Here is a 26,479-nt window from a genome sequence, read left to right as displayed (position 1 = left end):
GCTCTACCTTCATCCACATGCTTGGTCACCTCCTCAAATAATTCAATAAGACTTGTAAGGCAAGACCTACCCCTCTCAAATCCGTGCTGGCTGTCCCTAATCAAGCATTGTCTTTCCAGATACTCATAAATCCCCCTTTCCATTACTTTGCCTACCACCGAAGTAAGACTAACTGGCCTGTAATTCCCGGGGTTATCCCTACTCCCTTTTTTGAACAGGGGCACAACATTCGCCACTCTCCAGTCCCCTGGCACCACCCCCATTGACAGTGAAGACAAAAAGATCATTGCCAACGGTTCTGCAATTTCCTCTCTTGCTTCCCACATAATCCTAGGATATATACCATCAGGCCTGGGGGACTTGTCTATCCTCAAGTTTTTCAAAATGCCCAACACATCTTCCTTCCTAACAAGTATCTCCTCTAGCTTACCAGTCCGTTTCATACTCAACTCTTCAACAATATGGTCCCTCTCATTTGTAAATACTTAAGAAAAGTACTCATTCAAGACCTCTCCTATCTCTTCGGACTCAATACACAGTCTCCCACTACTGTCCTTGATCGGACCTACCCTTGTTCTCGTCATTCTCATGTTTCTCACATACGCATAAAAGGCCTTGGGGTTATCCTTGATCCTACCCGCCAAAGATTTTTCATGCCCTCTCTTAGCTGTCCTAATCCCTTTCTTCAGCTCCCTCCTGGCTATCCTGTATCCCTCCAACGCTATGTCTGAACCTTGTTTCCTCAACCTTATGTAAGCCTCCTTGTAGTGTTCAAATTAGTTTCCATTACAGTAGTGACACACTTTAAAAGGTTCTTCAATGAATGTAACAGCTTTGAGGTATCAGGTCGTGTCCAAATATCAATGCAAGTCCTGCTCCTTTATAGGATGGATGTCCCTAATGACTGGGGAGCCCATCACAAGGGTAACACTCTAAGGATATAAACTGGGCCACTTAGGACTGAGATAAGGAGAAATTTCTGCACCCAGAGAGCCTGTGGAATTCTCTGCTACACAACACTATTGAAGACAAAACCTGCATTGATACAAGAAGGAGTTAATTTTAAGTCTTAGGACTAAAGGAATCAAAGGGTTTTGAGGTGGATGATTGACCATGATGACAAACAATGGCAGAGCAAGCTTCAAGGGCTGAATGCTTCCATGCTGCATGTGACTCTGACTCCATCTGTGGGAAACTGGTCTTTGATGGAACCAATTACCCTCAGACAAACTATATGAGAGATTTCATGTCTGATTTCACAGGAACTGAGGTTTCATGGTCAGGGAGGGGATTGTAGGGTAAATAGGAACAAGGAGAAGGGGGCTGAAGTGGGTTCACTTTCCCTCCTGATGTCCAATCTCTTGATCAGCCATTGAGTGTCTTTGAGGGTCCCCTCCACCAACCCACTCTCCTCAGGCTCCTCCCCTTCCCCACCCCTGGAAGAGGAGGGTTGGCAGGTAGTGACAAGAAAGTCCCAACGTTTTAGCTTCAGTGTGAGTCGCATGGCAGTAGGCACGTCTGCAAATGGCGGAGGTGGTGAACTCTTAAATGGCCACTGTACAGTCACCTCAGTCCTTCAATTGGCAGCAGGGTTGGAAGCTCAGCCCTAGGCCTCCCCACCCAGAACGTCAATTTGGCAACGGGATGAGGGGCAGGAACGTCAGAATAACGCTGTAATCCATGCCCCTCCCACCTCTTAGCTCACCAATCAGAAGGAGCAGAGGTTTCCCCCCTTTAACTGAAAACCATTGATCAACATTCCAAATTGTTATCAATTACCTGTTGCATCTGGTCCCTGTGTAGCCTGGCTGGCACTGGTCACATATGATGCTTCCTGTTTTGTTTAAGTAGCAGGTTGGGCTGAAGCTAGAGAAATAATAAACACCATGACAAAAGTGCATTCAAATATGACCAAATGGGTTGCTTGGCAATCTGCAATGGCAGGCAGTAAGAGCGGGAGAGATCCCCAGTCAGTCACGTGCTGAAAAAATCATTGGTGATCCCACTAAAACAAAATACAGCCGAGGCTGGAGACCTGAAACAAAACTGGAACATGTCAAAGAGAGTCCGCAGGTCTGGCAGCCTCGGAGGAGAGGGAAATAGAGTTAATGTTTCAAATCTGATACAACTCTTCTTCAGAACTGGAGAAGTGCAGGCTTGTGGTGCAACGGTGTCTGACTCCAGATCAGAAGGTTGCCTGTTTGAATCACGTCAGGCTCACTGAAGCTCAATTTCTGGGTGGCATGGTGGCTCAGTGGTTAGCGCTGCTGCCTCATAGTACCAGGGTCCCAGGCTCGATTCCAACCTCGGGTGACTGTCTGTGTGGAGTTTGCACATTCTGTCTGTGTCTGTGTGGGTTTCCTCCCACAATCCAAAGATGTGCAGGTTAGGTGAATTGGCCATGCTAAATTGCGCATCGCGTTCAGGAACGTGTAGGTTAGGTGCGTTAGTCAGGGGTAAATATAGGATAATAGAGTTGGGGAATGGATTTGGATGGGTTACTTTTCAAGAGGGTCGGTGTGGACTTATTGGGCCAAAGGGCCTGTTTCCACACTGTAGAGACTCTAAGCTCTCGAAGTTCTGAATAAAGAGTCATTCAGGACCTGGTATGTTAACTCTTGCCTCTCTCTCCACAGATGCTGCCAGACCTGCTGAGCTTCTCCAATGCTCTGATTTTAGTGGAGCTTCTAGAATCACTAATCATAGCTCCAGGACACCAACACACGCACTTTACCACAATAAATCAAACTCCATCAGTGAACTGTAACATAGCATTACTTCAAACACAATGTTAAATCAAATGGTAAAAATGTTCATCTCTCTTAAATAACAAATGCTAGTTAGGTTTAAATAAATTGTCCAATCGAGTGATTACTCCAACTTGCTTTCACTTCTATCATTCCGAAAGGGTGCCAACTTTAGTACCAAAACAGAGAGGTTACTTTCAATAAACATTATTTTATTGATGAACTAAGTATCCAAATAATAATAGAAGCTCAAACATCTTCTTCTGTATCCAATAATTTAACATAAAAATCTTGGTCATCAGTCTGGTGGTTATATTTGCAAACTGGACAATGGATTTAAGCGTATCTCAATATTTGACGGTGAACTTCAAGAATATATTGAGTGTAATTTATTCTACATTGTGAGATGTCATTATATCTCTGTGGGAGACCATGCTACTTTCAAGTACGCAAAATAAATGTACCGAGAGGATCTCCTAATTGTCAATTTCGGAGTGAATTTTCTCTTTATTGCCATGATTAGAGTTACTAAGGCAACAGTGTTTATTAACTTCCCTTGCAAAACAAAGCACAGTAGGCTTACTTGTTGGAGGAAATGTTCAGTGGGCAAGCACACGGCTGACAATCTTCACTCGTCCCTCTGCTGGCATCACCGTACAATCCAAGGGAGCACTGGTCACAATTGCGGCCGGTCGTATTGTGCTGACAGCCCTGGGAGTAGGTGGAAAAAGAGCAGACATACATTTAGAGATAACTGCATCCGAAAGTGCTTAGCGGCCAGTAAAATAGTTCAGACATGAACCGCACAGGGGGGACATGGTGGCTCAGTGGTTAGCACTGCTGCCTCACATTGACCAGCGACTTGGGTTTGATTCCCGGCTCAGGTGACTGTCTCCCCACGTCTGTATGGGTTTCCTCTGGGTGCTCTGGTTTCCAAAGGATGTGCAGGTTAGCTGCAGTGTCAGGGGAAGATGGATCTGGGTGGATTACTCTTCGGTGTGGACTTGCTGGGCTGAAGGGCCCGTTTCCACACTTGTAGGGTATCTAATCTAGACTGTATGCAGCCTGCACTGTAGGGGCAGCCAATACATACACAGCATGCCCACATGAAAAGCAATGTGTTAAAGACCAGACAAATGCCATCCCGACAAGTTCTCATTTGTTGATACCGTCTTTATTTAAGCAGCATTTTAAAAAGAAATATGAAATTGTCCAAGAACCAATTGCAGTATGCCTTGAGGTTCTGCTTTATTAGGATTTCACCTCACATTGTAGACCATTGAACTTACCAAGCAAGTGCCGTTAGTGTCACATTCTATGGCGTGGCCATTACATTCACACTGCTGGCAGATTCCTCCAAACAAGATTCCATCGACACGATAAAAACCTGGGGAACAAGACTGGTGAAAAGAATAAAATTCCCATTGTGAGGCATTTCTATTGGGTCTCAACATACTCCACTGTAATTTATAAGATATTGCAAACAGATTCCTTCCTTTTATTCAGATTTGGTTCAGCTGAAACGTGAGGAATTTCCAGAGTGCACGTTGATTTAAGCAAGGTGTGGGTGGGCTAAGTGACTGAAGAAAGATCTATGGTAGGCTGATGACAGAAGACAGAAGAGTTACTCTTCCAGGACCAAAGAGAGTGAAGATGGATTATGATCATATAGCCAAATGTCTGAGCACATTACAGTCAATCCTTTCCAACCACTGCAGTAGCTGATGTTTGAGCTTCATGTGCAGAAGCAGAGCTTAAGCTGGTCTAGATATTTTCTAATCAATCTGGTCAGAGATGTCATTACACACCTCTGGAGCAGGTTGGAATTGAACTTGTATCTCTTGGCTCAGATCTACCAGGTTTGTTGGTGACAGTTTGTTACGTCCGATGGCGAGAGTGTGATGTTAATAAAATTGAGGTTTAGTTCTGACCAAAATCCCATCTTTCCAAACTCACGCCCTCACTCTGTTATACCATGCAGCAAGCAGGAAACAGGCCCAACGTTAAAATCCACCATCCTTCTCCAGTTGACAAACTATTGATCGTCACTGGCATTGCAGGATCACAGGGAGAGTGTGGGTAAAGCGTTCAATCCGTCATGATTATATTAAATAGTGGATCAGGCTGGACAGGCTGAATGGCCTATTCCTTTTCCAATGAAGATGCAGCAAGTTTAAAAAAAATGCAAACAATGTGTCAAGTGTGGGGTGTGCCCACAGTGGTTAGCACTGCTGCCTCACAGCGCCAGAGACCAGGGTTCAATTCCAGCCTCAGGTGACTGTGTGGAGTTTGCACATTCTCCCTGTGTCTGTGTGGGTTTCCTCCGGGTGCTCCAGTTTCCTCCCACAGTCCAAAAATGTGCAGGTTAGGTGAATTGGCCAGGCTAAATTACCCATAGTGTTAGGCGAAGGGGTAAATGTAGGGGAATGGGTCTGAGTGGGTTGCGCTTCGGCGGGTCGGTGTGAACTTGTTGGGCCAAAGGGCCTGTTTCCATACTGTAAGTAAGTAATCTAAGAGAAATTCAGGAAAGTACATGGATAGGGAAACACAATTGGGAGCAGAGATTACAATCGCAAATAGGCACACAGGTCTGAAATTATTTTACATGTGCAAATTTGCATTACTGAACTGGCGGATTAAATAGAAACATGGCACCTCATGATGTGCCAACTTGTTGAACTTGTTCCATCGGCTCTAACAGTTTCTATTGTGAAGCCAATGGGATATCTATCAAACATGATGAACAATGGAACCAACAGGTATCTCCTAATGAGAGTTAAGGATTGAGAAATAAATTGAGGAAGGACTCGGTATGTGAAGACTCAGGAATGTGGCTAACTGACTGCCCTGTATGATTATGAGGTTGAGCAGTCGGCTTAAGGACGGGCAGGTCTGGGTGTTAAACATTGCTGGTTACAAGTGGTTCAAGACAAGATAGGAAAGGAGGCAAAAAAGGAGCAGAGTGGCAATTTTTGTTGAAGGAGAGCGTTGCAGTACCGGAGAAATAGGATGCTTCAGAGGATCCAAGGACTGAATCGATTTGATTACAGCTAAGGAATACGAAGGCTGCAATTTGATTTCTCGATAAAATCTATAGACCACCAGCTTGTGGGAAAGATACACAGAAACAAATCTGCAAGGAAATTACATTGAAATCTAAACATCACAGAGTTATTATAAGTAGGACTTCAATTACTGGCGTATCGACTGGGATAATGGCACTGTGAGGGGCAGTGAGCATGAAGCATTCTTCAATTGTGTTCAGCAGAATATCCTACAGCAGTACCTATCCAGTCCAACAGGAAAGGAGTCACTTCTAGACCTGGTTCTTGGGAATGAGGCTGGCCAAGTAGATCAAATGTCAGTGGGGAAACATTTACAGGACAGCAATCAGAAGGTGCAGGATGATGGCAAAAAGATGACCTTGGTCAATGTACAGGAAGAATAATCAAACAGCAGAGAGGGGACATAGGGTAAGGACATAGTTGGGCTGGACAGACTGGAACCAAAAGTTAGCAGGTCAAACACCAGCTGAATAAGGGGCTACCCTCAACGAGTTGGTTTGGGTACAGTCAAAGAATATACACTCAAAACAGAAAGATAGGACAAACAATCGAAACTCCCTGAATGACAAAGGAAATAGAAATTAAGTTAAACGGTGCTCTGAACAAGTGTCAGAGAGCACATACAGCTGAGAACCAAGCTGGGTACAGAAGAGAGGTGAGCATATAAGAAGCTGAGAGGGATTATAAAATATAACTGGCCACTAACATAAAATGACATCCTAAAGTCTTCGATAAGCTTGGCAACTGTAAAAGGGTGATAAAAAGGAGGAAAACGGGAATTTATACTTCAAGGCAAGAGACATGGTGAAGGAGTTAACTGAATCTGTCTTTACCTATGAGGTAAACACTAATGATGACAGAGGGGGGGAATCAGTCATTTGACAGGTTTAAAACTGATATAGAGGGGATATTGGATAAGCAGTTGATAATTACATTGAAAAGATACCAGGATGGGATGATATACATCCAAGGGTATTGAACAAAGTGAGAATGACAATTATCTTTTGATTTGCCCTGAATTTAAGGGTGGTGCCAGAGGATGGGAGAATTGCAAATCAGACCAGGAAGTACAGACAAATAAAGTCAACTCTGGTGGTGGGGTGCGATGATACACAAGGTGAAATGACAAACTTAAAGCAGAAAGATGGTGCCGATTAGTTCAGAACCAGACAAGGGAATTTAACACAAAAATTTGAAATATTTTTAAAAAGAGATTATTGCAACTGGATGACAAACTCATACAAAACATTGGGTAAAGTCAGTGAAATGGATGCATAAAGGGAACAGGGGTTGAGAAGCATTTTCACACAATGAGTTACTTGAATAAGAAATGTTTTAATTACCTGAACTATGAAGCTAAATCTATCAGAGAATCATAGCCCATACACTTTCTCCCAAAGTCCTGCAATTTATTTCCCCTTACATGTATTTATCCAATTTCATTTGCATAGTTATGACAGACTCTACTTCCGTTGCACACTATGACTATATAATGGAAAGGAACGTAAACACAGAAGAAAATGGAGGTGGAAAATTAACAAAGTACATAGATTGGCAACAGCACATTTAATGAGATCTGGTTTGGCAAAACAGAGATCACACTAGGGTTGTTCTGGATCACTCTGAAAGTTGCGTTTACTTTTCAAATAATATTAAAGTGCACGTCACTTCTAGTTGCTTAAGATAAACCTCTGAATATTTTAGGGTCTATAATTTTCGCAGTTCAATTGCGCAGAGGTAATGAACAGCTCTTCACAACTGAAAGATAATGAAGCCACTCTTGCATCAAGTTGTCTGCAGCAAGACGGCCAACTTTCCTTTAATGTCCTTCACCTACCACTAACCACACTGGTAAAGGACACAAGCAGAGGACAAGAGTTTTCTGCATTACCTCACAGGAAATGCCAGAGTAGTCTGGTGGGCATTCACAGTGTTCAACATCCACAGCAGGAAGAATATCGATGGCATTGGGGTTCGCAACATCCAGCGTGACCGAACTCAGCCTGAAATACAACAAACCATTTTACAAAGTGAGGTGGGTCAGTTGGGGGGGAGGGGTTTCAGGGCACGTATAACCATTCACTACTTACACGAGAAGAAAAACAAACACAATTAAATAGATAATGCTTCTGGCACTGGAAGCTCAACCACATACGTAAAATAACCCTGACTGTATTCCATCGGGATAACAGGAATATTAAACATACCCTGTGAGTGACCCTCTGCTGCAGCGCTGTGAGACCCATGTCAAAAAGTGAAGCTCAGTCACTCTAACACTTCAATAGCCTCCTACAGAAATATACAAGCCAGAGTAGGCCATTCAGCTCACTGAGCCCATTCTGTCTTCAACATGATTATGTATGATCCTCCATTTCAATACTATCTCTCCATATCCTTTGGTGCCTTTAGTATCCACAAAACCATTTCCTTCTTAAATATATTCAGTGATTTGCATCCAAGGTCTTATGTGATAGGGAATGTTACAGGATCAGCACCCTCAGTGAAGAAATTTCTCACCTCAGTCCAAAATGGCCGACACTTTATTCTGAGATTGTGACCTCTTCTTCTAGACCCTCAGCCAAAGGGAGCATCCTTCCTGTATCCACTCTGTCAGAATTCCCTCTTGTCCTACTAAACTCCAGTGAATATAAGTAGAATCTCTCCTCATTCCAGATATCATTCCAGTGAACATTTGCTGTGCTTCCAACTTGGAAAATATTATCCTACTTTAGATAAAGAGACCAAACTGCGCACGATGCTCCTGGTATCATCTCAGCAAGGCCCTGTATTGCTGCTGTATGACTTCCTCAGCCCTTTCAATGAAGGCTACGGCCATTTTCCCTCCAAACTGCTTCCTGTACCTTTGTGCATGTTCACAGTGACCAATGTACAAGGAGATCCAGGTCCTTTTGTACATGAACATTTCCCAATCCACTCCCTTTAAACAATACCTTGCCATCTGCAGTTATGTGGTTTAACCACAGATATGTAAAATTATAACTGGTGCACTGCATTAGTTATAATTCTATAATCAACCTACAGCTTTAAGGAAAATTAAATGACGGTGATGATCCAAATCATTGCAAATAAACTATTCATTTCTCCCCAAACCTGCCCCATCCTGCTCCCTTCAAGAAAGAATATTGAACAATTTCTACTTCCCCATTACACTGATGGCCAGGTCCGGTGACTCCAAGACAGCCTGGTGGCTAGAGTACTGGACAGTTTCTACGTCCCCGTTACACTGATGGTCAGGTAAGGTGACTCCAATACAGTCTAGTGGTTAGAGTACTGGACAGTTTCTACGTCCTCATTACACTGATGGCCAGATTTGCTGGGTCCATTGGTAATTGGCCTGAACTCCTGGACTTGCAAAACTGCGAGCTACTGCACACAGAGGCGGAAAACCCGGCCAAGGTGAGGAATGGTGAGACCTATTGGAATGTTGCTCCCTGGATTTGGGAAGGGGGTCAGAGAGGGAAATGAATATTAAGGGACAGAACGTCTGGCAATAGGTAGAGAAAGAAAAGAAAGATTAACAGTGCAATTCACAGGGGAGGGTGGGAGAACATTATGAAGAGGCTAGACTGTATGGGGATGTAGCCAGAGGGTCTAGAATGTGTGGTGAGGACTGACAACATGGAAAGGGACAAGGGATAAAGTCTATGAGAAGAGAAAAACAGATTGGGATGGGTTTGGGGAAGGAAAAGCAAACAGATGACTGTCAAGGGAAGAAAGAAGGAGACAGAAGTTAGGAATGACACTTTGCAATGGAGAAAGACAGAGAATGTCAGTGTGAACTGAGAGTGGGTAGTGTGAAAAAGAGGATCTGAATAAACTGACGAAACGGGAGAATAAAAAAACTGAGTGAACAGACTGACAGCATTTTCACCCTCAGTCTGAGAAGCTGCAAATGGATCCTGTACTGGCGAAATGATTGCTTCTTCAATATTATGTCACGCTGAGCCATTTCAGAAGCCATTAAGAGTTATAGTTTGGGATTATGCCTTGTGTAGACCAAATTGAGAAGGAGTGAGAGCTTTAATAAACCAGTTAGTTTTTCACACCAATACGGCAGTTGCCATAAACATTTTTCCTCGTGTAATCCCTCAAGTGAGCTGAGTGATTAAACTGATTTTCACAAGGTACTACGGTGAGATTTGATCTCACAGGCTCTGATTGCAACTTAAAATACTACAGCCACTGCATTGCATTGAAATATCGTTTCAAATACAACGTGATACTTTGAAGATAGTATTGCCTTTGACAATTTTTCAGTGAATTGTTCAGTAACTCTCAGTTCCCCTGGCAATGATAACAATTTGTTACACGTCAGTCAAATCTCAAAACTTTGAATTTTTTGAATGCTATTTCACAGAAGAATTTGGAGAAAAATAACGATTTTTAAAAATGTCCACGTTTTTGAAATGAAGATAAATTGAAAAGAACATAGCTACAATGGGTGGCACAGTGGTTAGTACTGCTGCCTCACAGCGCCAGAGACCCGAGTTCAATTCCCGCCTCAGGCGACTGACTGTGTGGAGTTTGCATGTTCTCCCCATGTCTGCGTGGGTTTCCTCCGGGTGCTCTGGTTTCCTCCCACAGTCCAAAGAATTGCAGGTCAGGTGAATTGGCTATGCTAAATTGCCCTTAGTGTTAGGTGAAGGGGTAAATGTAGGAGAATGGGTCTGGGTGGGTTGCTCTTTGGAGGGTCGGTGTGGACTTGTTGGGCCGAAGGGCCTGTTTCCACACTAAGTAATCTAATCTAAACCTAATCATACAATAGGCAATAGAACTGTTAATGAGATCAGCTTTGATGTTGTTTCCCCACATTATAACATTACAAAAATAAATTGTTCCCTTACACTTTGTGTTGGAAAGATCCTGTTTATTTTCTGGTTGTGATCAAAGGAAGATTAAAATAAAAAACAAAGACTGGCGTTTAGTCAGGTCTAGCGAAGCTCTTGTAGACAGAGACTTTGTGAAATCTGAAGCTGCAAGAACATGGTCAGAAGAGAGCATACAGGAGGCTGGTTGGAAACTGTTTGATTTACATCAAGCAGAATAGACCACTGTTATGGAACATGCAGCGTGGCTAGTATCTTTATAATTTTTCAAATCATAATCGTTGTTGTCCACATACACTTGTCATGAAGTAGACTCGCATCTATCACATCTCAGCAATACCACTTTGTCTTTGAAATGCGAAAGAATTTGATCAACCAGTTTAAATCACAAGGATCATTGCAACCTTGGCTGTGCAAACTCACACCTCGATGTCTGCAGTCTGAGTATGCCGCTACATTATACTGCTTACTGGTGTGACTTATCTCCCAAGCAACCTGGAACAATTCTCATCCCATTGCTTTTAACACTGTGTCGTCTTTTTTTAAAATTCTTTCATGGAATGTAGCAGTCTCAGGTAAGACTGGCATTTCTTGCCCATCCCCAATTGCCCCTGAACTGTGTGGTTTGCTAGGGCCATTTCAGGGGGCAGTTAAGAGTCAGCCACATTGTTGTGGCTTTGGAGTCGCATATAGGCCAGACCAGGTAACGGCAGCAGATTTCCTTCTGTAAAACAGCAGTGAACCCAATGGATCTTTAGAACAATCAACAACAGTTGCCATGGTAACCATGAGTGAGATTTGCTTCTAATGCCAGATTTATTTCTAAAATATAAACTCCATCAGCTGTTGTGGTGGGATTTGAACCAGTGTCTCTGGTGTACCTTTACACCAGTAGAACGTGCATACTCACCTGTACACAGCCTGTTTGGCGACGTTGTACATGACCCTGATCTGCAGCCGTGTTACATTCACTAGAACAGTCATGAGGCGATCTCGGTCAATTGCATTATTTGTATTAAGGTCCACAAAGTTCTCGGGTAAGAGTCGAACTGAAACCAGCTTTTCATCATATGGTTGGAGCAGGAGGCCCTCAGACCCTGTACTCAGCGTTCGACCATTGCCCTAAACAATCAAAACATACAAAAGGTCATCTTAAAAATGAAGGAGAGCATTTTCTTCTTCAGAGAGCATTCTCTGCCTGAAGGCAAGTCTGACCCAGGTCCTCCACCATGCGTGGGGCTAAAGAGACAGGTTCCAAATCCATTCCAGCTTGAATGGGGATCTAACAGTGTATTGTTGGCACCAATCTGATCCATACTACCGATACAGTCAACTGAGCCATCTCCCTCCCTAAAAGAACCCAAGTTACTGGGGCAAATTACAACTTTTACCAGCTTAAAAATCAAACAAAAGACCGCAAACGGTGGAAAACAGAAACTCAGCAGGTCTGGCAGCATTTGTGAAGAGAAACCAGAGTTAATGTTTCAGGTTCAGCACACCTACATCAGAACGTTTACAAGCATGTTAAGGTCTGAGGCTATTGACACTGATGGTAATACCCTTAGTATGATTTCCATCACACTGTGGATCAAGAATCTCTCCCGCTCTTACCTCCCGCCGTCTGAACGCTCTGGAAGGGTTTACAAGTCAATATACAACTTGCTGGTCCTTATTATGAAGGACCTCCTTTGGCCATCAGGTCCTGAAGTGGGGCCTGAACCCAGAACTTCAAGGGAATGCTGATCAGGGATTCTATCAGTTTATCACAACATCTCCCATTTTCTACGTAGCATTGGGAAAATACTGCAGTCCAGTCAGAACAATGTAATTAAATGTCTCATTACACAGGAATGTTTCAGTGTACTCGTGATTAGTGGAGGAATATGACAGTTATCCTGCATACAACAAAAGTCCATAAGCAGCGCAGAGTTGAATGAACAGTTAATTTCTCCTGAGTATTACTATGTGAAGAAGCAAAATTGGACCAGAGACTGGAAGAAATATTTTAATGGGAACTTTTGTGTTGATATGAACCACCGGTGCCTTCAGTTTAATGCATCTTCAAGAAGGATGGCAGCTTTGACAATGCAACACCTCCTTAATATTGCAATAAAGCATAAAAGGCTAGATTAAGTATGCAAGTCTTATAATGAAAAATGAACACTGACTGTTTGAGCTGGAGGTGAGACTTAGCCTTACCAAACTGACAAATAAAAGGAAAAGGTTCATAGCTTTTGCAACATGGCCTGCTCATCAAATCTGTAAATGGTAACTTCACATAGATACAATGATGACGCTGAATTTCAATGTTATTGTGTCACTGGATGAATATTTATCGTCCCTTGTGAACTGAAGCTAGTAAGTCAGGGTGAGTATACAAGAATACTTTAATGGCAACAAATGAAGCAAAATCTGCCCCAGGAAGAAATGAAGAACGTAGCTAAATGATATCCAATCAAATGTTATTCTTTATTTTTCTCCATTTTCAATCAATGCCAATTGGATAAAATTGCAAAGCCCTCAACTATTATCAGTAAGAGGACAGCATCCAAATTTAGGGGAGCATTGGGTGAAACATGATGTTGTAGCTTTTTGCCTTCTACTCATCAGGACAGATGCAAGAACACCACACCTCAAAGGGAACAACAATTTTTTCAGCATGAAGAAAAGGGTGCTGATTGGTTGTTTTCCCCCATGTAACAAAATGTGTGTTCCCTTTGAAATGTGGTATTCTTGTATCCACCCCCATGAATGAAAGACAAACAGCTTTAAAGGGATATGTTCTTTTCAGCAATACTCTTGGAACTGAGTTCTTTCAGTATGGCACATACTTCTTAACAAAAAGGAAAGGGGAGCAACTAGAAATAAGGCAGGGGGAGACAAATCAGCAGCACCCACAGTTCAACAAAAGGCGAATTATTTTTCAATCAACCTTTCCACAGGTCAGAATGAGAGAGATTGAAAGCAGAGGTGGTGCTATTGTATCTTCTACAGTCACCTGAAGAATGATCACAAAGCGATCTTATGGAACAACAGTACCTCTGCGCCTGCGACAGAAGCTCCTTATCCATGTCCCACTCTAGGAGTTGTTGCCCATGAGAAGTGCCATTATGACATGGCTTAGACATGTTAGTTACTGACCAGTAAATCCTTGCAATAAGTCAGTGGAAGATGTCCTAGTCAGAAATGATTGACGTGGAGTGGAACCCCTCAAACTATAGCCTTTGGTACCAGGCCAGTGACCTGTTTCAGGAATAAATATCTATGGAAGCTTTTATGCTGGTGCACTGCCAGGCATGGGAAGAGAGAAGAAAGTAGCAGAGTAAGAAAACAGAGCCTCAGTTTAATCATTTAGCCAAAGGATAGTGTATTGGACAATACAGAAGCTATTCAATATTGTAATACAGTGCCAGTCTAGGCTATGCACTGAAATCTTGATGTGGGAGCTTGAACCCTTACGTTTCTAACTCTGAAACGTACATCACAGAAAAATGAGCATGTGTAAGCGGCTACAATTAAAGCAATTACATTTTGTATTTGGGTGACAAATCAAATTGCTTTCCTCACTAATGTCATCATTTGAACCTCTTGATGAGACTGTGCTCTTGTAATTACTCCTGTTTAGCCAGCATGCTTGACGTAATCGAATCAAGGACTTCAGTTCAATAAATCGCAAGAGGGAATTTAATCAATTTACAGCAATTAATCCCAGAGATTAGATTACAGCCTTGCAATTCACCAATGTTTGTGTTATTTTGCTAATTCTGATGTTTAGGCAGTTTTTTTGGTGTCCCTGCCAGCTATCAATATGCTCTAAGTATTTGATGCTCACTAATATTTACGAAAGGACATTAAAGCCTTCCGGCATCAACAAAGGGGGCTTTAATGAGATTCACCACATGAGAGTTTACCAGGATTAAGTAGGCTTTTATTGTAAATGATTAACTGTGTAAATCCTTTGGGTTCACTTTTGCTTAATAGCATAATTCTGTATATGAATTACTGTGACAATAAAAATGATACTTCAAACTGTGTCCAATTTACTTTCTGCATGCAGTACTGCCTTACACTCTATCAATATAAAATCTCTGGGGAAGTCATGTGTGGCTCAGATCCCTGGGGTTACATTATAGCTTTATCACCAACCTGGGCTCATTCAATGCAACTACTCCACTCTGAATCACCCTTTAATTGTATGCCACCTACAATAATTGTGCCCACAGAGAATGCGTGCAGTGTGAACAGACCTCTAGCCTCACAGTTGTCTCGCTCTGTAATAAGTTCCTTTAAGTTTGGAATTGGTTCCAGCATCCTTACCTCAATGATGACATCAATATTGGAGATCGCCTCATTAACACTGCTTTCCACTGGAAAATCATACAACACAGTGAACTTCAGGTAGCCTCCATACGCAGTCAACTGGATTAAGGAAAAGACAGACAGACATGCATTTACATCTTTCACAACCTTAAGCGAAGAACTTTGGAAGTGCAGTCACTATGACCCTGTAGGACAAGGGAGAGATGGTGAAGTAGTAGTAGTCTCACTGGAGTTGCAACTCAGTGTAACCCTTCCTGATGAAGAGCTTCCTACCTGAACCTGTTGATCTTCCAGCTGAAGGAGTTGACCCCAACTGAGTGTTGCAGACTGGCATACGCCAAGGTCCAGGACTACATGTTGAGGGATGCGCTGAAGCTTGGGGCAGCTGCCGCCAAGGTGCAGTGGGGAAAGACCACTGTGTAACATCTGCCTGCCTAAGAAGAACAGGGGGCCCACGCAGTCATTTGGGCTCTGCTGACGCCTCGGCTAAATATATGGATATCTGATTGATAAATGTACAGGCCTGTATATACAAATGATAACTTCATTTGTATGAGATTCACCACATGAATGCAAAGGAATGGAATGTTTACATATGTATGGCATGACCAACTGTACAGACCATCAAAATATTTTATGAATCAAGTATATTTTTGAAATTAAGAAAAATGTCCATTTTCCTGCTCTTTGGATACTGCCTGACCTGCTGTGCTTTTCCAGCACCACTTTAATCTTTACTCTAATCTGCAGTCCTCACTTTTGCCTTGTAATCCAGTGGCCCAGGCTGATGCTGTAGGATCCCATCTGGTTCATTAGAAAGGAAATCTATTGCCCTTACCTGGTCTGGCCTATATGTGTCTCCTGGACCACAGCACTGTGGCTGATTATTAACTGCTCTCTGAAAAGGCCTGGGAAACCTCTCAATGGCTCAGAACAAAATTCTGAATTCAGAACAAACTTGAGACTTCCCACAGTTTGGATCTAAAGCTCTGATTTGACAACAGCTTTGCTGATGACGAGGAGCCTCATGAGAAGCGATCAAGGGTGAGTTGATTAGACTCCTGACCCTGTGTGACTCATAGCAGTCTAGGTCTGGATTTTCTCAGATACCATTTGCATTGAAGTTGATGAAGCCTTGCTACAGTAGGCCTGAACCTCCCTGAAATGATTCTACGCTGGATCCCTCATCATCTACAAAGGAATGAGGAATTTTCTAATCTTCAGATAGCTTGGACCCTATCTATTAAACTTGCGAAAATCCATATTCCTGAGGTATTGCCTACTCAACCATTGATATTTTGTCTTCAGCATATTAGAATACAAATGATGGGAAGTCATTTCAATAAAACACTGGGAATAGACTGAAATTTAGAGTGCGGCATTCAGGACTGGGCACTGCAGCCATGGAGTGACACATTGGCTTTGGAGGTCGTAAAGATTAGCAGGAAGCACCTACACTCACAGAAGAGAGATAACTGATGGCAGGAGAATATGGGAGAATGGGGGTCATGGGGCTGCAAAAGGTGGAGGAGTGGGTGGGAGAGAGGGAAGATACACCCCACATCCGAACACCTTTAAGTGGTCATTAATTAAGGGCCTCAGTTGGTGGTAAAGTGGGATGGTTGTATAGGGCCCAAGGATTCAGTTAACCAAGGAGTCTGCAGATACACCCAATTACATGCCCTTTTCATCCTCAATCCCATTTTCTTTAAATCGTGTAGTTGCTGTTTAATTTCCTTGGTTACGAAATGATGGTAACTATTTTGTAAGTAAATGGACACATGATGAACATGTCATAATATTTTAACTAAATTCAATAATATGCCAATATCCAATCTTGATATAATTATGTCCTACTTTTAATAATAGAAGTTGTAATGGAATTTTTCTCATGGGCCTATCATGGAAATAATTTCAAAGCATGTTTATTATTGAGAAATGAGAAATTCAAGTTGAATGATTTTTTGAAACAGGTTAGTTTACCTTATTACCCAAATACAATTCTGGCGCTGTCCAATAATACAAAGCAGGCAGAGACTTTGTGGCCTCAGTGCTGTTAACGTTCATTCGGATAGGGCCTCCATACAGATCCTGATAAGACTGGATCCTTTTAATACCTTGACGGTCAGTCACTTGCCATCCATTAACATCTGTGACCTTCAAAATAAAAATGTGAGTTGTGTGACATTTGTCATCGCATTTCAGATTATAAGATTCTGCACAGAACAAATATATTAATGCCATTCATTAGTTGGTCAACAATGTTGATGAAAACTAAATTAAATGATAATCCAAACCGAACTGCAACTGTGATATTCCTTATATAAAAAGTGCTTAAATGCTGTACAACATTGTGCATTAAAAAGAAACTTGGAAAAGGTAATTACTTTGTTTGCAGAAACAAATATTCAAAATTGGAAAATGCTCGAATCACACCTCGTTCTTTCTGACATATTGTAACCTTGTTCAGTGTGCAGATTTGGGGGGGGGGGGAACGGGGGGGACTGACTCACCCAAACATTAATGCAATTAATTTAGTGGTCCCTGACTTGTTTCATGAGACATTTAATGCAAGTGGAACATTTGATTAGCTTGATGTGATTCTTCTCATTAACTTCAAGGCACTGGAGAAGTGTTTGAATGAAACAGGCAATGCTCCAGAAGGGTTCAGACATGTCCAACTTAGTTCAAAGCAATCTAGAAACAGGAGCAGGAGTAGGCCATTTGGCCCTTCAAGCTTGCTTTGCCATTCAGTATGTCTATGACTAATAATACCCTAGTCTCACTTTCTCCCTATACCCTTTGATCCATTTAGCCCTAACAACGCTATGTAACGCCTTCTTGAAAATATTCAACGTTTGGCTTTAACTGCTTTCTGTGGCAGAGTACCACTCATTTACCACTCTCTGGGTGGAGAAGTTTCTCATGATCTCAGTCCTAAATGGTCAGCTGGTATTGACCATTGGCTTCCCAGTCATTGGGAACATACTTCCTGCATTCACCCTGTCTTGTGCTTCTAAACTCCAGTGAACACAGTCCTAACTGATCCAGTCTCTCTTGATATGTCATAGATTGGATTTCCCTGGAAGGTGCACAGAGACAGTAGAATTCCTGGCTCCACCCTGACATCTTTGATCTGGTGAGCATGGAATCTGTTAGAATGTGAGATAGGGAAACCCAGCCATCATCCCCATATACTCCCCAGCAATATCCATGTTAACACGGCTAAGCAGGTTAGGTCTTTATTCATTAGCATTTAGAAGAATGAGGGTGGTCTTACTGAAACATAAGATTCTGAGGGGTGCTGGACACGGTAAATGTTGAGAAAATGTGAGGGAATCTCAAACTAGGAGACATAGTTACAAGAGAAGGGGACAACCTAAAACTAAGAATGCAAAGGAATTTCTGCTCTCAGAATGTTTGGAACTTTCCACTCCAGACAGCTATGGAGGTTAGATCACTGAAAGTATTTGAAGATAAAAATTATAAGTTGATTGGCTGTCTTTTTGAAAAGTAAATACGATGCAGGTCAAAGTCCACAGTGTGTACCGCAATATAATGTGTGCTAATACTAAAGAGGTGTAGAAAATCAATTACATCGGATTGGATAGCGTATATGAGACTGAAATAGGCCATTCGACCCAAACAGTCCATGCTGGTGTTAATGTTCCACTTGAATTCCTTGCCAGTTTTTTCCCATTTAAGTCTAAGATGGGAACCACCTGTTGTCTTCTCCCTCAGATGCTTGTCTCATTTCCCGTCAATGACATCTATCCTATTCCCTTGAACCACTTGCTATGAGAGTGAACTTAACTTCTCTTTAGCTGAGAAGTATCTTCTGATTTCCTTAAGGGATTTCTTCTGTACACTGATGACTTCTGATTGAACTCTCTCCCAGAAGGTGAACGTTCCCCCTGTACCCAAAATCTTTCATCCATTTGAAGACCTCTAACAGGTCACACATCAAGGGAAGACAGGACAAGACTATCATTTTCTTCGAGCTCATGACAGCTGTTTAAATTGGAAGGTACTTTTTTAGGTTTGGAGTTAACCCTAACCTCACAGATTGGATGTTTGAAATGCAGAAATATTGAAGGATGGACTGAGCAAGTTAAAAGCTCCATTGTCTTGTGAAAAAAACAATAAGTCAGATTGGGAGATGCTGTGATGAGTTTTACTGAACCAGTGAAACCAAATTCACATTTACATCATCAATTAAGATTTACAAATTCTAGTTTGAGAGAAATTATTCATTCATATTAAAGGTCTAAGTTTCAAAATAAACATGCTGCTCAACCACTGCATTGGTAAACTGGAACCAATATCTGTGGGGTAAAGAGTTAATTATTATCTTTAACTCTAATACCTTCTATACATAAACAGTTATGTCATAGCAACAATCACTCATATGGAACTTGAGCCCAAGTCTGTGGGGTTCCACAAGATCTCCACTCTTGTCAAAAATTATGCTTAATAAAGATTGTTCATATTCAATCACGAGACAGAAGACCACACCTTACTACAATATCCACCCAGATTAAATTAAACTTGAACTTGCTGCTCAGTTAAAAATGAAAACTGTTTCCTCCTGATGCCTGCTTTCACAGGAACTAATTCTGCTCTACTGGGAATAGCGACTTGCTGAAAACTTAATGACCAAATCCTGGGTCTACAAGAAATAAAACAAATCCCCACTTATGAAGTCCAAGACACCCAATACAACAATTCAGGAGCCTACCAGGCAATTTATAGACATGAAATTGTTATAAAAGCCATGCAATTTTCTTCTGTGCCGTTTCAAGCTTTAAACAGAGATTTAATAGACTGTGTAACCTTGCACAACAATTTTACAATGGAGCAACTGACAACTCGAAGCACAGAGCTGGCTTACTGAAATATAGCATAGTGACTATTTACAAATCCATGCCAGTGGCATGTTAAAAATCCTTTCAAATGCAGAGTAGAGTTAAATTGCCCCTTGCACTATTTTCCTGATGCTTGGTACAACACACTGTGCTGGACTCGTAATGGCTCCTAAAACAGCCAGCTTCATCTGCTTCCAATGAAATGAAAACTATCCCATAAGGAGAGGTATTTGCGAAATGTAAATAAAACCCACGCAGGCACATCATGAACCAGTCACCACTCACCTGTGTAATGGACCAGGAAATGCTTTCGCAAACACCAGAGAGCCCAAAGCAGAAGCACTCTGTGCATCCTTCGGGATTCCTCTCCTGCAAGTTGTAGAACCCTGGCTTGCACTGGTTACAGTTCTCCCCCTCCACGTTTCTCTGTAATTTAGATTTGTTCAGGTCTGAGCATGAATTAATGAAGGCAGTGCATTTTATGACTTATACCCCACACTTATAAATAACCACCATCATTTGCAATCTTAACATGCACCAGTGAAAGCATGGCATCAGACATTGTTATCACAGTCAAATGCAACTGGGGGACAACTCATTAAAGCATCGGACAGAGATGTTCTGAGAAAACTCAGTGTCTCTACACTCATATTGTAGGCAGTAACTTCCAAATTGCCACCAAGGTTTGGGCCTTCTCTCCAGCGATGTTTTTAATACCTAAAACTGCATAGCTCCCATAACAGACAGTTAGGCATGGGTAACACAGTATTGAATGATTCAACAAGCATTTGTTACAGCTCTGCATGGATTCAGGTTTTATACTCACAAGCTCTTCAGTGTATGGGCTAATATGAAGTTATTTGGTTACCGAGTGCCGTATGCTTTCATCAGCTTGTTGTGTTTCAAATAGGGCCTGGTTAAAATGGAGTCTGAGACATTTATACCCTCAGGTCAAATACTACGATGATATCACGGGAATGTCTCTTATAGGCAGACTGCATATCAACTGTGAGACATAACGCAACATCTATACTTTGGAGAGTATGGGGTAAACATAATTATCCAGTTGTCAATCTGTGCTCAAAGCAAGATACTGGAGACTCGGTAGAAACTAGGCCTCAGGCTTTATCCGGGTGACGAGGTGGGTGTTGTTGCATGCCCCTGACTGCTCTCATTAGGGAAGAACCAAGTTGTAGCATCTATTTTCCCAGCAGCAACCCTGTGGCAAAGAAAGAACTGGATAGAACCATGTAGTAGCACCCCAGGGCAACCCAACTCACTTGACAACCAATTAGGTGAAGCTGCAGTTGTAATGCAGAAAAATGCTGCAGCAATTATTGTACAGCAAGCTCCCATAAATAGCCAGAAAGTAGTGACTGGTAGTTTTTCAATCTGTTGGTTCAGGAATAAATATTGGTCACAACCTCAGGAATATCTCCTCTGTTTCTCAACCACAGGAGCAAGTGGGACATCAGTTCAGTGTTTCGTTCAAATGATAGTGCAGCACTCCCTCAGTACTGCACGCAAAGTGTTTTGAGTCTAAAATGTTTGTCTTATGTTACTGAACCTGCAACCTGTGAGGGACACTGAGCTAAGGCTGGTCCAGCATGTCTCTGGAAGGCTTTGGGGTAGACTGATCCACAGGATGGCTTTTATCATTTACAAAACCTGACTATGACCTTTTAGGTGGGGGCTGCTGAAACAGCCTGAGAAAACTCTGTGCCTCTCTATGGGACAAAAAAAAATGAGTGATGCACAAAGAGGAGGATTTCAGAGGAGGGGTCAACATTCATGCAGACAGGCCAAAAGCAGTCCTTCTACTAAAATGGTATTCTGTGCAGGAGTTTCATCAGTGAATAAATAACCCTTTATTTCTCTTTACTTTACAACATGGTAAGATATAATTAAATTGTGGCAGGATAGCACTGGTGGGCATATCTGACATTTTCTGATTTCTTGCACATTGCCCTGAGAGTGATGACATTCTGGAAACATTTGTTTACAAGTAAATCTAATCCTGTGACATTAACCGAGGCAGCCATTGAATAGTGAGCATTTTAATCCTTTTAATGCCCAGGCGTTCAGTAGTGAACACTGACTTTACTGAATAGTTCCAAACTGCTTTCTTTCAATCAGGGCCCCAGCATCCTTGCGACTGCACAGGAAGTAAATAAACATTACGGGGTTGGGGAAAGATGAGGTTGTGATACAGGAATTAATCAGAATTTTCACCTCAACCTTGACTTTGTGGTTGGGAAGGAAGTGTGTGGGGAATAAAGATGGATCTTCCAACCAGTCCAACTCCCTGACATTGTTTTTACCTTGAAATTCTGCAGGAAATTCCTTCCTTTACACCTTTTAATTGGGATAGTGGAATTGAAAAGGAAAATGGTTAAACTTGCTATTTGGCCCTGCTCCTTCTACCTCCCTCTTCCTCCCTCCCCCCCTCTCTCTCTCTTTCTCTACAAATAGCAAACTGCAGCTCCTACAATGCTTGTGATCATCCATTAGCTCTGAGACCCTTCCCACCATCCAATAATTGGATGGCAAGCAAATCAAGCCAAAACAACACCGCGAAGGGTCAGGACGTGCATTAGATTTCCAATTTCCCAGTCCAAAACACAAACCTGTAGCACTGCATTCTCATGTAGATCCGTATTGGGTCTTTACAAAACTTACAGACTTTCCCTTTCTCTGAAAGGGACTGGAAAGAAGAGCTTTTCACTGTGTCTCGGTACACGTGACAATAAATTCAATTCAATTCAATTCAAGAAGTTGTGCCATTGTCAGATGGCATCGACAAACCTTGCATTGGCACGGCTCAGCGCAAGGGTCATCATTGATGCTACCAGCTACACTACAGTTACAGCGTGCACAACTGGGAAAGCCTTTGAAGCCCGGAGCACAATGGCTGCATGTCTTCCCTGTGTAACCGTCTTGGCAATGGCACTGACCAGGGAACAGGCCTAGGACAAAATAAAATTAGAAAGCAAATCAACATGAGAGAAAACTGGTGCAGATCCATTCGAAATTCAATTAATTTATGCAGTGCCTGACAAACAAGTGGAATGGAAGTCATAAGCCCAGGTCGTGTGAAATAAAGTACAAAAGGTTTGGGGAGATATTTGAGAGCTTGAGCCATTGACACCCACCAATGAGCATCAGTCAAATAACATTGCAGTTTGCTATTTCCTGGTCTTCTGCCTACTCCTATTATTCAGCGTGTACTGTAGCATTAGGTCTTTTACAAAGTCTCTCCAAATACAATGGTTGATCAATGAATATATGCTGTTTGGGTAAGGCCACTTCATCGGCATTCTTCAATGTTTGCTTCTTCCACCACCGACAGTCAGTAGCAGCAGTATGTATCATCTACAAGATATACTGCAGCAAATCACCAAGTCCCCTTCAACTGCACTTTTCAAACTTGACCTTTACCATAGAGTCATAGAGTTATATAGAGATGTACAGTACGGAAACCAATCTTTTGGTCCAACTCGTCCGAGCCGACCAGATATCCTAAATTAATCTAGTCCCATTTGCCAGCATTTGGCCCATATTCATGTACACATCTAGATGCCTTTTAAATGTTGTAATTATTCCATCCTCCACCACTTCCTCTGGCAGCATATTCCATACACGCACCACTTTCTGTGTGAAAAACGTTGCCCCTCAAGTCCTTTTTAAATCTTTCCCTTCTCATCTTAAACCTACGCTCTCTAATTTTGGACTCCCCTACCCTGGGAAAAAGACCTTGGTCATTCACTCTATCTATGCCCCTCGTGATTTTATGAACCTCTATAAGGGCACCCCTCAGCCTCTGACGCTCCAAGGAAAATAGCCCTAGCCTATTCAGCCTCTCCCCATAGCTCAAACCCTTCAATCATCTAGGAGAGGACAATGAATGTATGAGAGCACCATCACCTTCAAAATATTCCCTTCTAAATAATGCACCCATCTTGACTCAGAATTATATCACCACATCTTTACTGTAGCTCGGTCAAAATTCCAGCATGTCCTCCCTCAGTGTACTTGTGGGTGTTCCTGTGCCGAATGAACTGTAGCAGTGCGTGTTAGTGGCTCATCATAAATTATGCATGGACAATCAGGAATAAACAATGCCAGCATTAGTTTCATCCCATGAAAGATTAAAGAGAGCAAATAAGCCCCATTTAAGATCAACTCACCACGTTCTATAAGCGCGTGATTATCATCCTTCACACAAGTAGCATTTATAGATCCTGCTGGGTTACAGTCACATGGCAAGCAAGGATCATGGTCAAAAGGAGAGACCTATAAGTAGATCAACATTGTCAGCTCTTTCAGCTCTCCACTGTTGAATGCCACCTTGAACGCCATCCTAATCTTAAAAACAATTTTCATCAATACATTTAAAAATTGTAAGTCAACATATTTTAAATAGAATGCAAGGAAGATATCAATTTGCAATAGGACCCATGCTTTACAGTTGAAGATTCTCCACAGGGTCCACTTAGCCCCAGACCATTTGTCAAAATTAAAACCAGGGGTATCTTCAGCATGTCCCAAGTGCAAGGTCTGTACGGGTACTCTTACCCATTGTCTTTGGTCTTGTGACAGGTTTTAAACATATTGGAGCGTTGTGGTGGGTGAAATGGAGAGGAGTTTAGGTGTAGGGGTGGAGAAGGATCCTATTTCTCTCCTTTTGGGCCTACCCATTGCATTTCCTGCAGACGCGCATAAGAAAAAACTTTTCAATATTCTTACATTCTGTGCAAGGAAGAATATCTTGCTAGGTTGGATATCAGTAAACCCCCCCAGGCCTGTCGGGTTGGCGGAAGATTGTTATGGTTCATATTCCCCTGGATTTTCTCACAAAAATGGAACACCACAAAACTGAGAAGTTTTACAAGACGTGGCAACCCTTTTTGAAATACCTGGACACAGATTTAACTAACAAGGGCTTTTATATAGCCGTAATGATTGTGTTTCATGAGTCCAATATCCAGGGAGGAGGAACTGTGAATGTATGAGTATTTGGTTTGGCTGGGCTGAGTTATTACTATTTTATTGTTTGCTGTTAGGTATTTATTTAGTTAGTTAAATAGCTAGTTTAGGTTTGTATAGCAGGGTGGGTTGGGATTTTTTTATTATTTGGGTTTAGTTTTGTACTATTTTTGTACTGTTTTGAATTGCATTGTTTTGTATTTGTTGTAGTATTTAAAAATCTATTTTTTCTTAATAAAAATAGATTATTAAAAAATATATTTTAAATGATGTCATCTGAAATGCATTGTTTTAATATCGCAACATTGCTGGAAGAATGGAGAGCGTGTTGGCTAAATGAGGAAATGAGTGAGACTAAAGAATTCTATTTCACGTAATAGTTACCTTGTGAGGTCTGTAGAAGCCATCAATACAGGTCTCACAGTTGATGCCTGCAGTGTTGTTGGTACAATTAATACAGACACCCCCACCATTGTACTGACCATGTATGTTCAAACTCAGCTTGCGATCAGCTACACTCTGGTCATAGTAACAGTCTTCTGCTTTGTCATGGCAGTTACACTCTATTTAAAAAACAATTGAGGTAAATGTTTTCAATATCTGACTCAAATCAGACTGATAGCTATTTTACTAATTAATGATGTCTACTAAAACCTTCATGTATCCATCAAAGCTGTACAAATATGAAAGATGCACCAGAAACTCTTGAGAACTGCTACCATAATCTTTACATCGCTTCAAGCTACATTTCAGTCATGCAATTGAAATGTTTGACGTTTTGGTGGATCAAACATGGCATTATTATTTTACATTCAATTTAAAATGACCATGGTACAGTTAATTTTATTGCAAAGTAAAGGAAAATAGTAGTTTTTGTTTGGAGAGGGAAGGCAGATCAGAGAGAGGTCAGCAATGATATGGATCTTCATGCTGCATCGAACGGGAGAGTTCAGTCCAATCGTTGCCAGAAGGTTTGAGAACCTGAGAACACCATTTCACAGTGAATGAGAATAGAACAAAAGGTGACATGTGGAAGATCCATTAGATTAGGATCAGAGATGCTAATCCTGAGCGTGCAGGAGGCAGGACATTTTTTAAAATTCCATTCATGGGATGTAGATGTTGCTGGCTAGTTGCCCTTGAGAAGGTGGGTTCTTGAATTACTGCATTGTGGCTTTAGGTAGGGAACTGGTACATTGTCTGAGGAGGAGCGGTTTGCTGCAGAAAAGTGGAGCTTGCTGAGTCAACAATCACAAGGAATGGGAGGGAAGTGGACAACAGGAGGTTGGTGCAGGCCAGGAGGCCATAACAACAGCAACAATCAGGCCTTTTAATCATGGAGTGGTAAGTGGGGAAGAGATGGTAGGCAGGTCGGTGATGCTTGTGAGGTGGGGAAAATGGGCTAGCATCAGTCTTAAATCACTTCTCTTTACTTAAAAGGACAAAACTCCTTTGAGGAAAGAGCACTGTCTGATGATTCTTCAACCATTACTGAGTTGGTGAACTGCACATATCTGACCCAGAATGAGTGTGTGGACTGCCATACTAGAGGGCTACTATAGAGACAGAGTCATACAGCACGGAAACAGAGCCTTCAGTCCAACTCATCCATGCCAATCAGATATCCCAATCTGCCCTCGTCCCATTTG

The 26,479-nt window shown here is 41.9% G+C and overlaps 1 protein-coding gene across 1 annotated transcript in view; it reads right to left on the bottom strand.

Annotated features, from left to right (window-relative positions):
- The window catches only part of lama1 (laminin, alpha 1), a 290,652-nt gene that overhangs the window by 141,730 nt on the left and 122,443 nt on the right, over nt 1–26,479 (bottom strand). The window contains exons 8-18 of the mRNA XM_043687534.1: nt 25,215–25,393; nt 24,032–24,137; nt 22,650–22,810; nt 20,130–20,270; nt 16,963–17,136; nt 14,977–15,078; nt 11,570–11,781; nt 7,704–7,815; nt 4,037–4,147; nt 3,331–3,458; nt 1,780–1,866 (exon numbers count right to left, since the gene is read on the bottom strand). Of these exons, the coding sequence (XP_043543469.1) occupies nt 1,780–1,866; nt 3,331–3,458; nt 4,037–4,147; nt 7,704–7,815; nt 11,570–11,781; nt 14,977–15,078; nt 16,963–17,136; nt 20,130–20,270; nt 22,650–22,810; nt 24,032–24,137; nt 25,215–25,393 (1,513 nt within the window). The remainder of the gene's footprint in view (nt 1–1,779; nt 1,867–3,330; nt 3,459–4,036; nt 4,148–7,703; nt 7,816–11,569; nt 11,782–14,976; nt 15,079–16,962; nt 17,137–20,129; nt 20,271–22,649; nt 22,811–24,031; nt 24,138–25,214; nt 25,394–26,479) is intronic.

The sequence above is a fragment of the Chiloscyllium plagiosum genome, chromosome 4, assembly GCF_004010195.1.
Source record: "Chiloscyllium plagiosum isolate BGI_BamShark_2017 chromosome 4, ASM401019v2, whole genome shotgun sequence".
Classification (NCBI taxonomy): domain Eukaryota; kingdom Metazoa; phylum Chordata; class Chondrichthyes; order Orectolobiformes; family Hemiscylliidae; genus Chiloscyllium; species Chiloscyllium plagiosum.
Note: the sequence above shows the minus strand (reverse complement) of the source record. Positions and strands in the feature narration are given on the sequence as shown.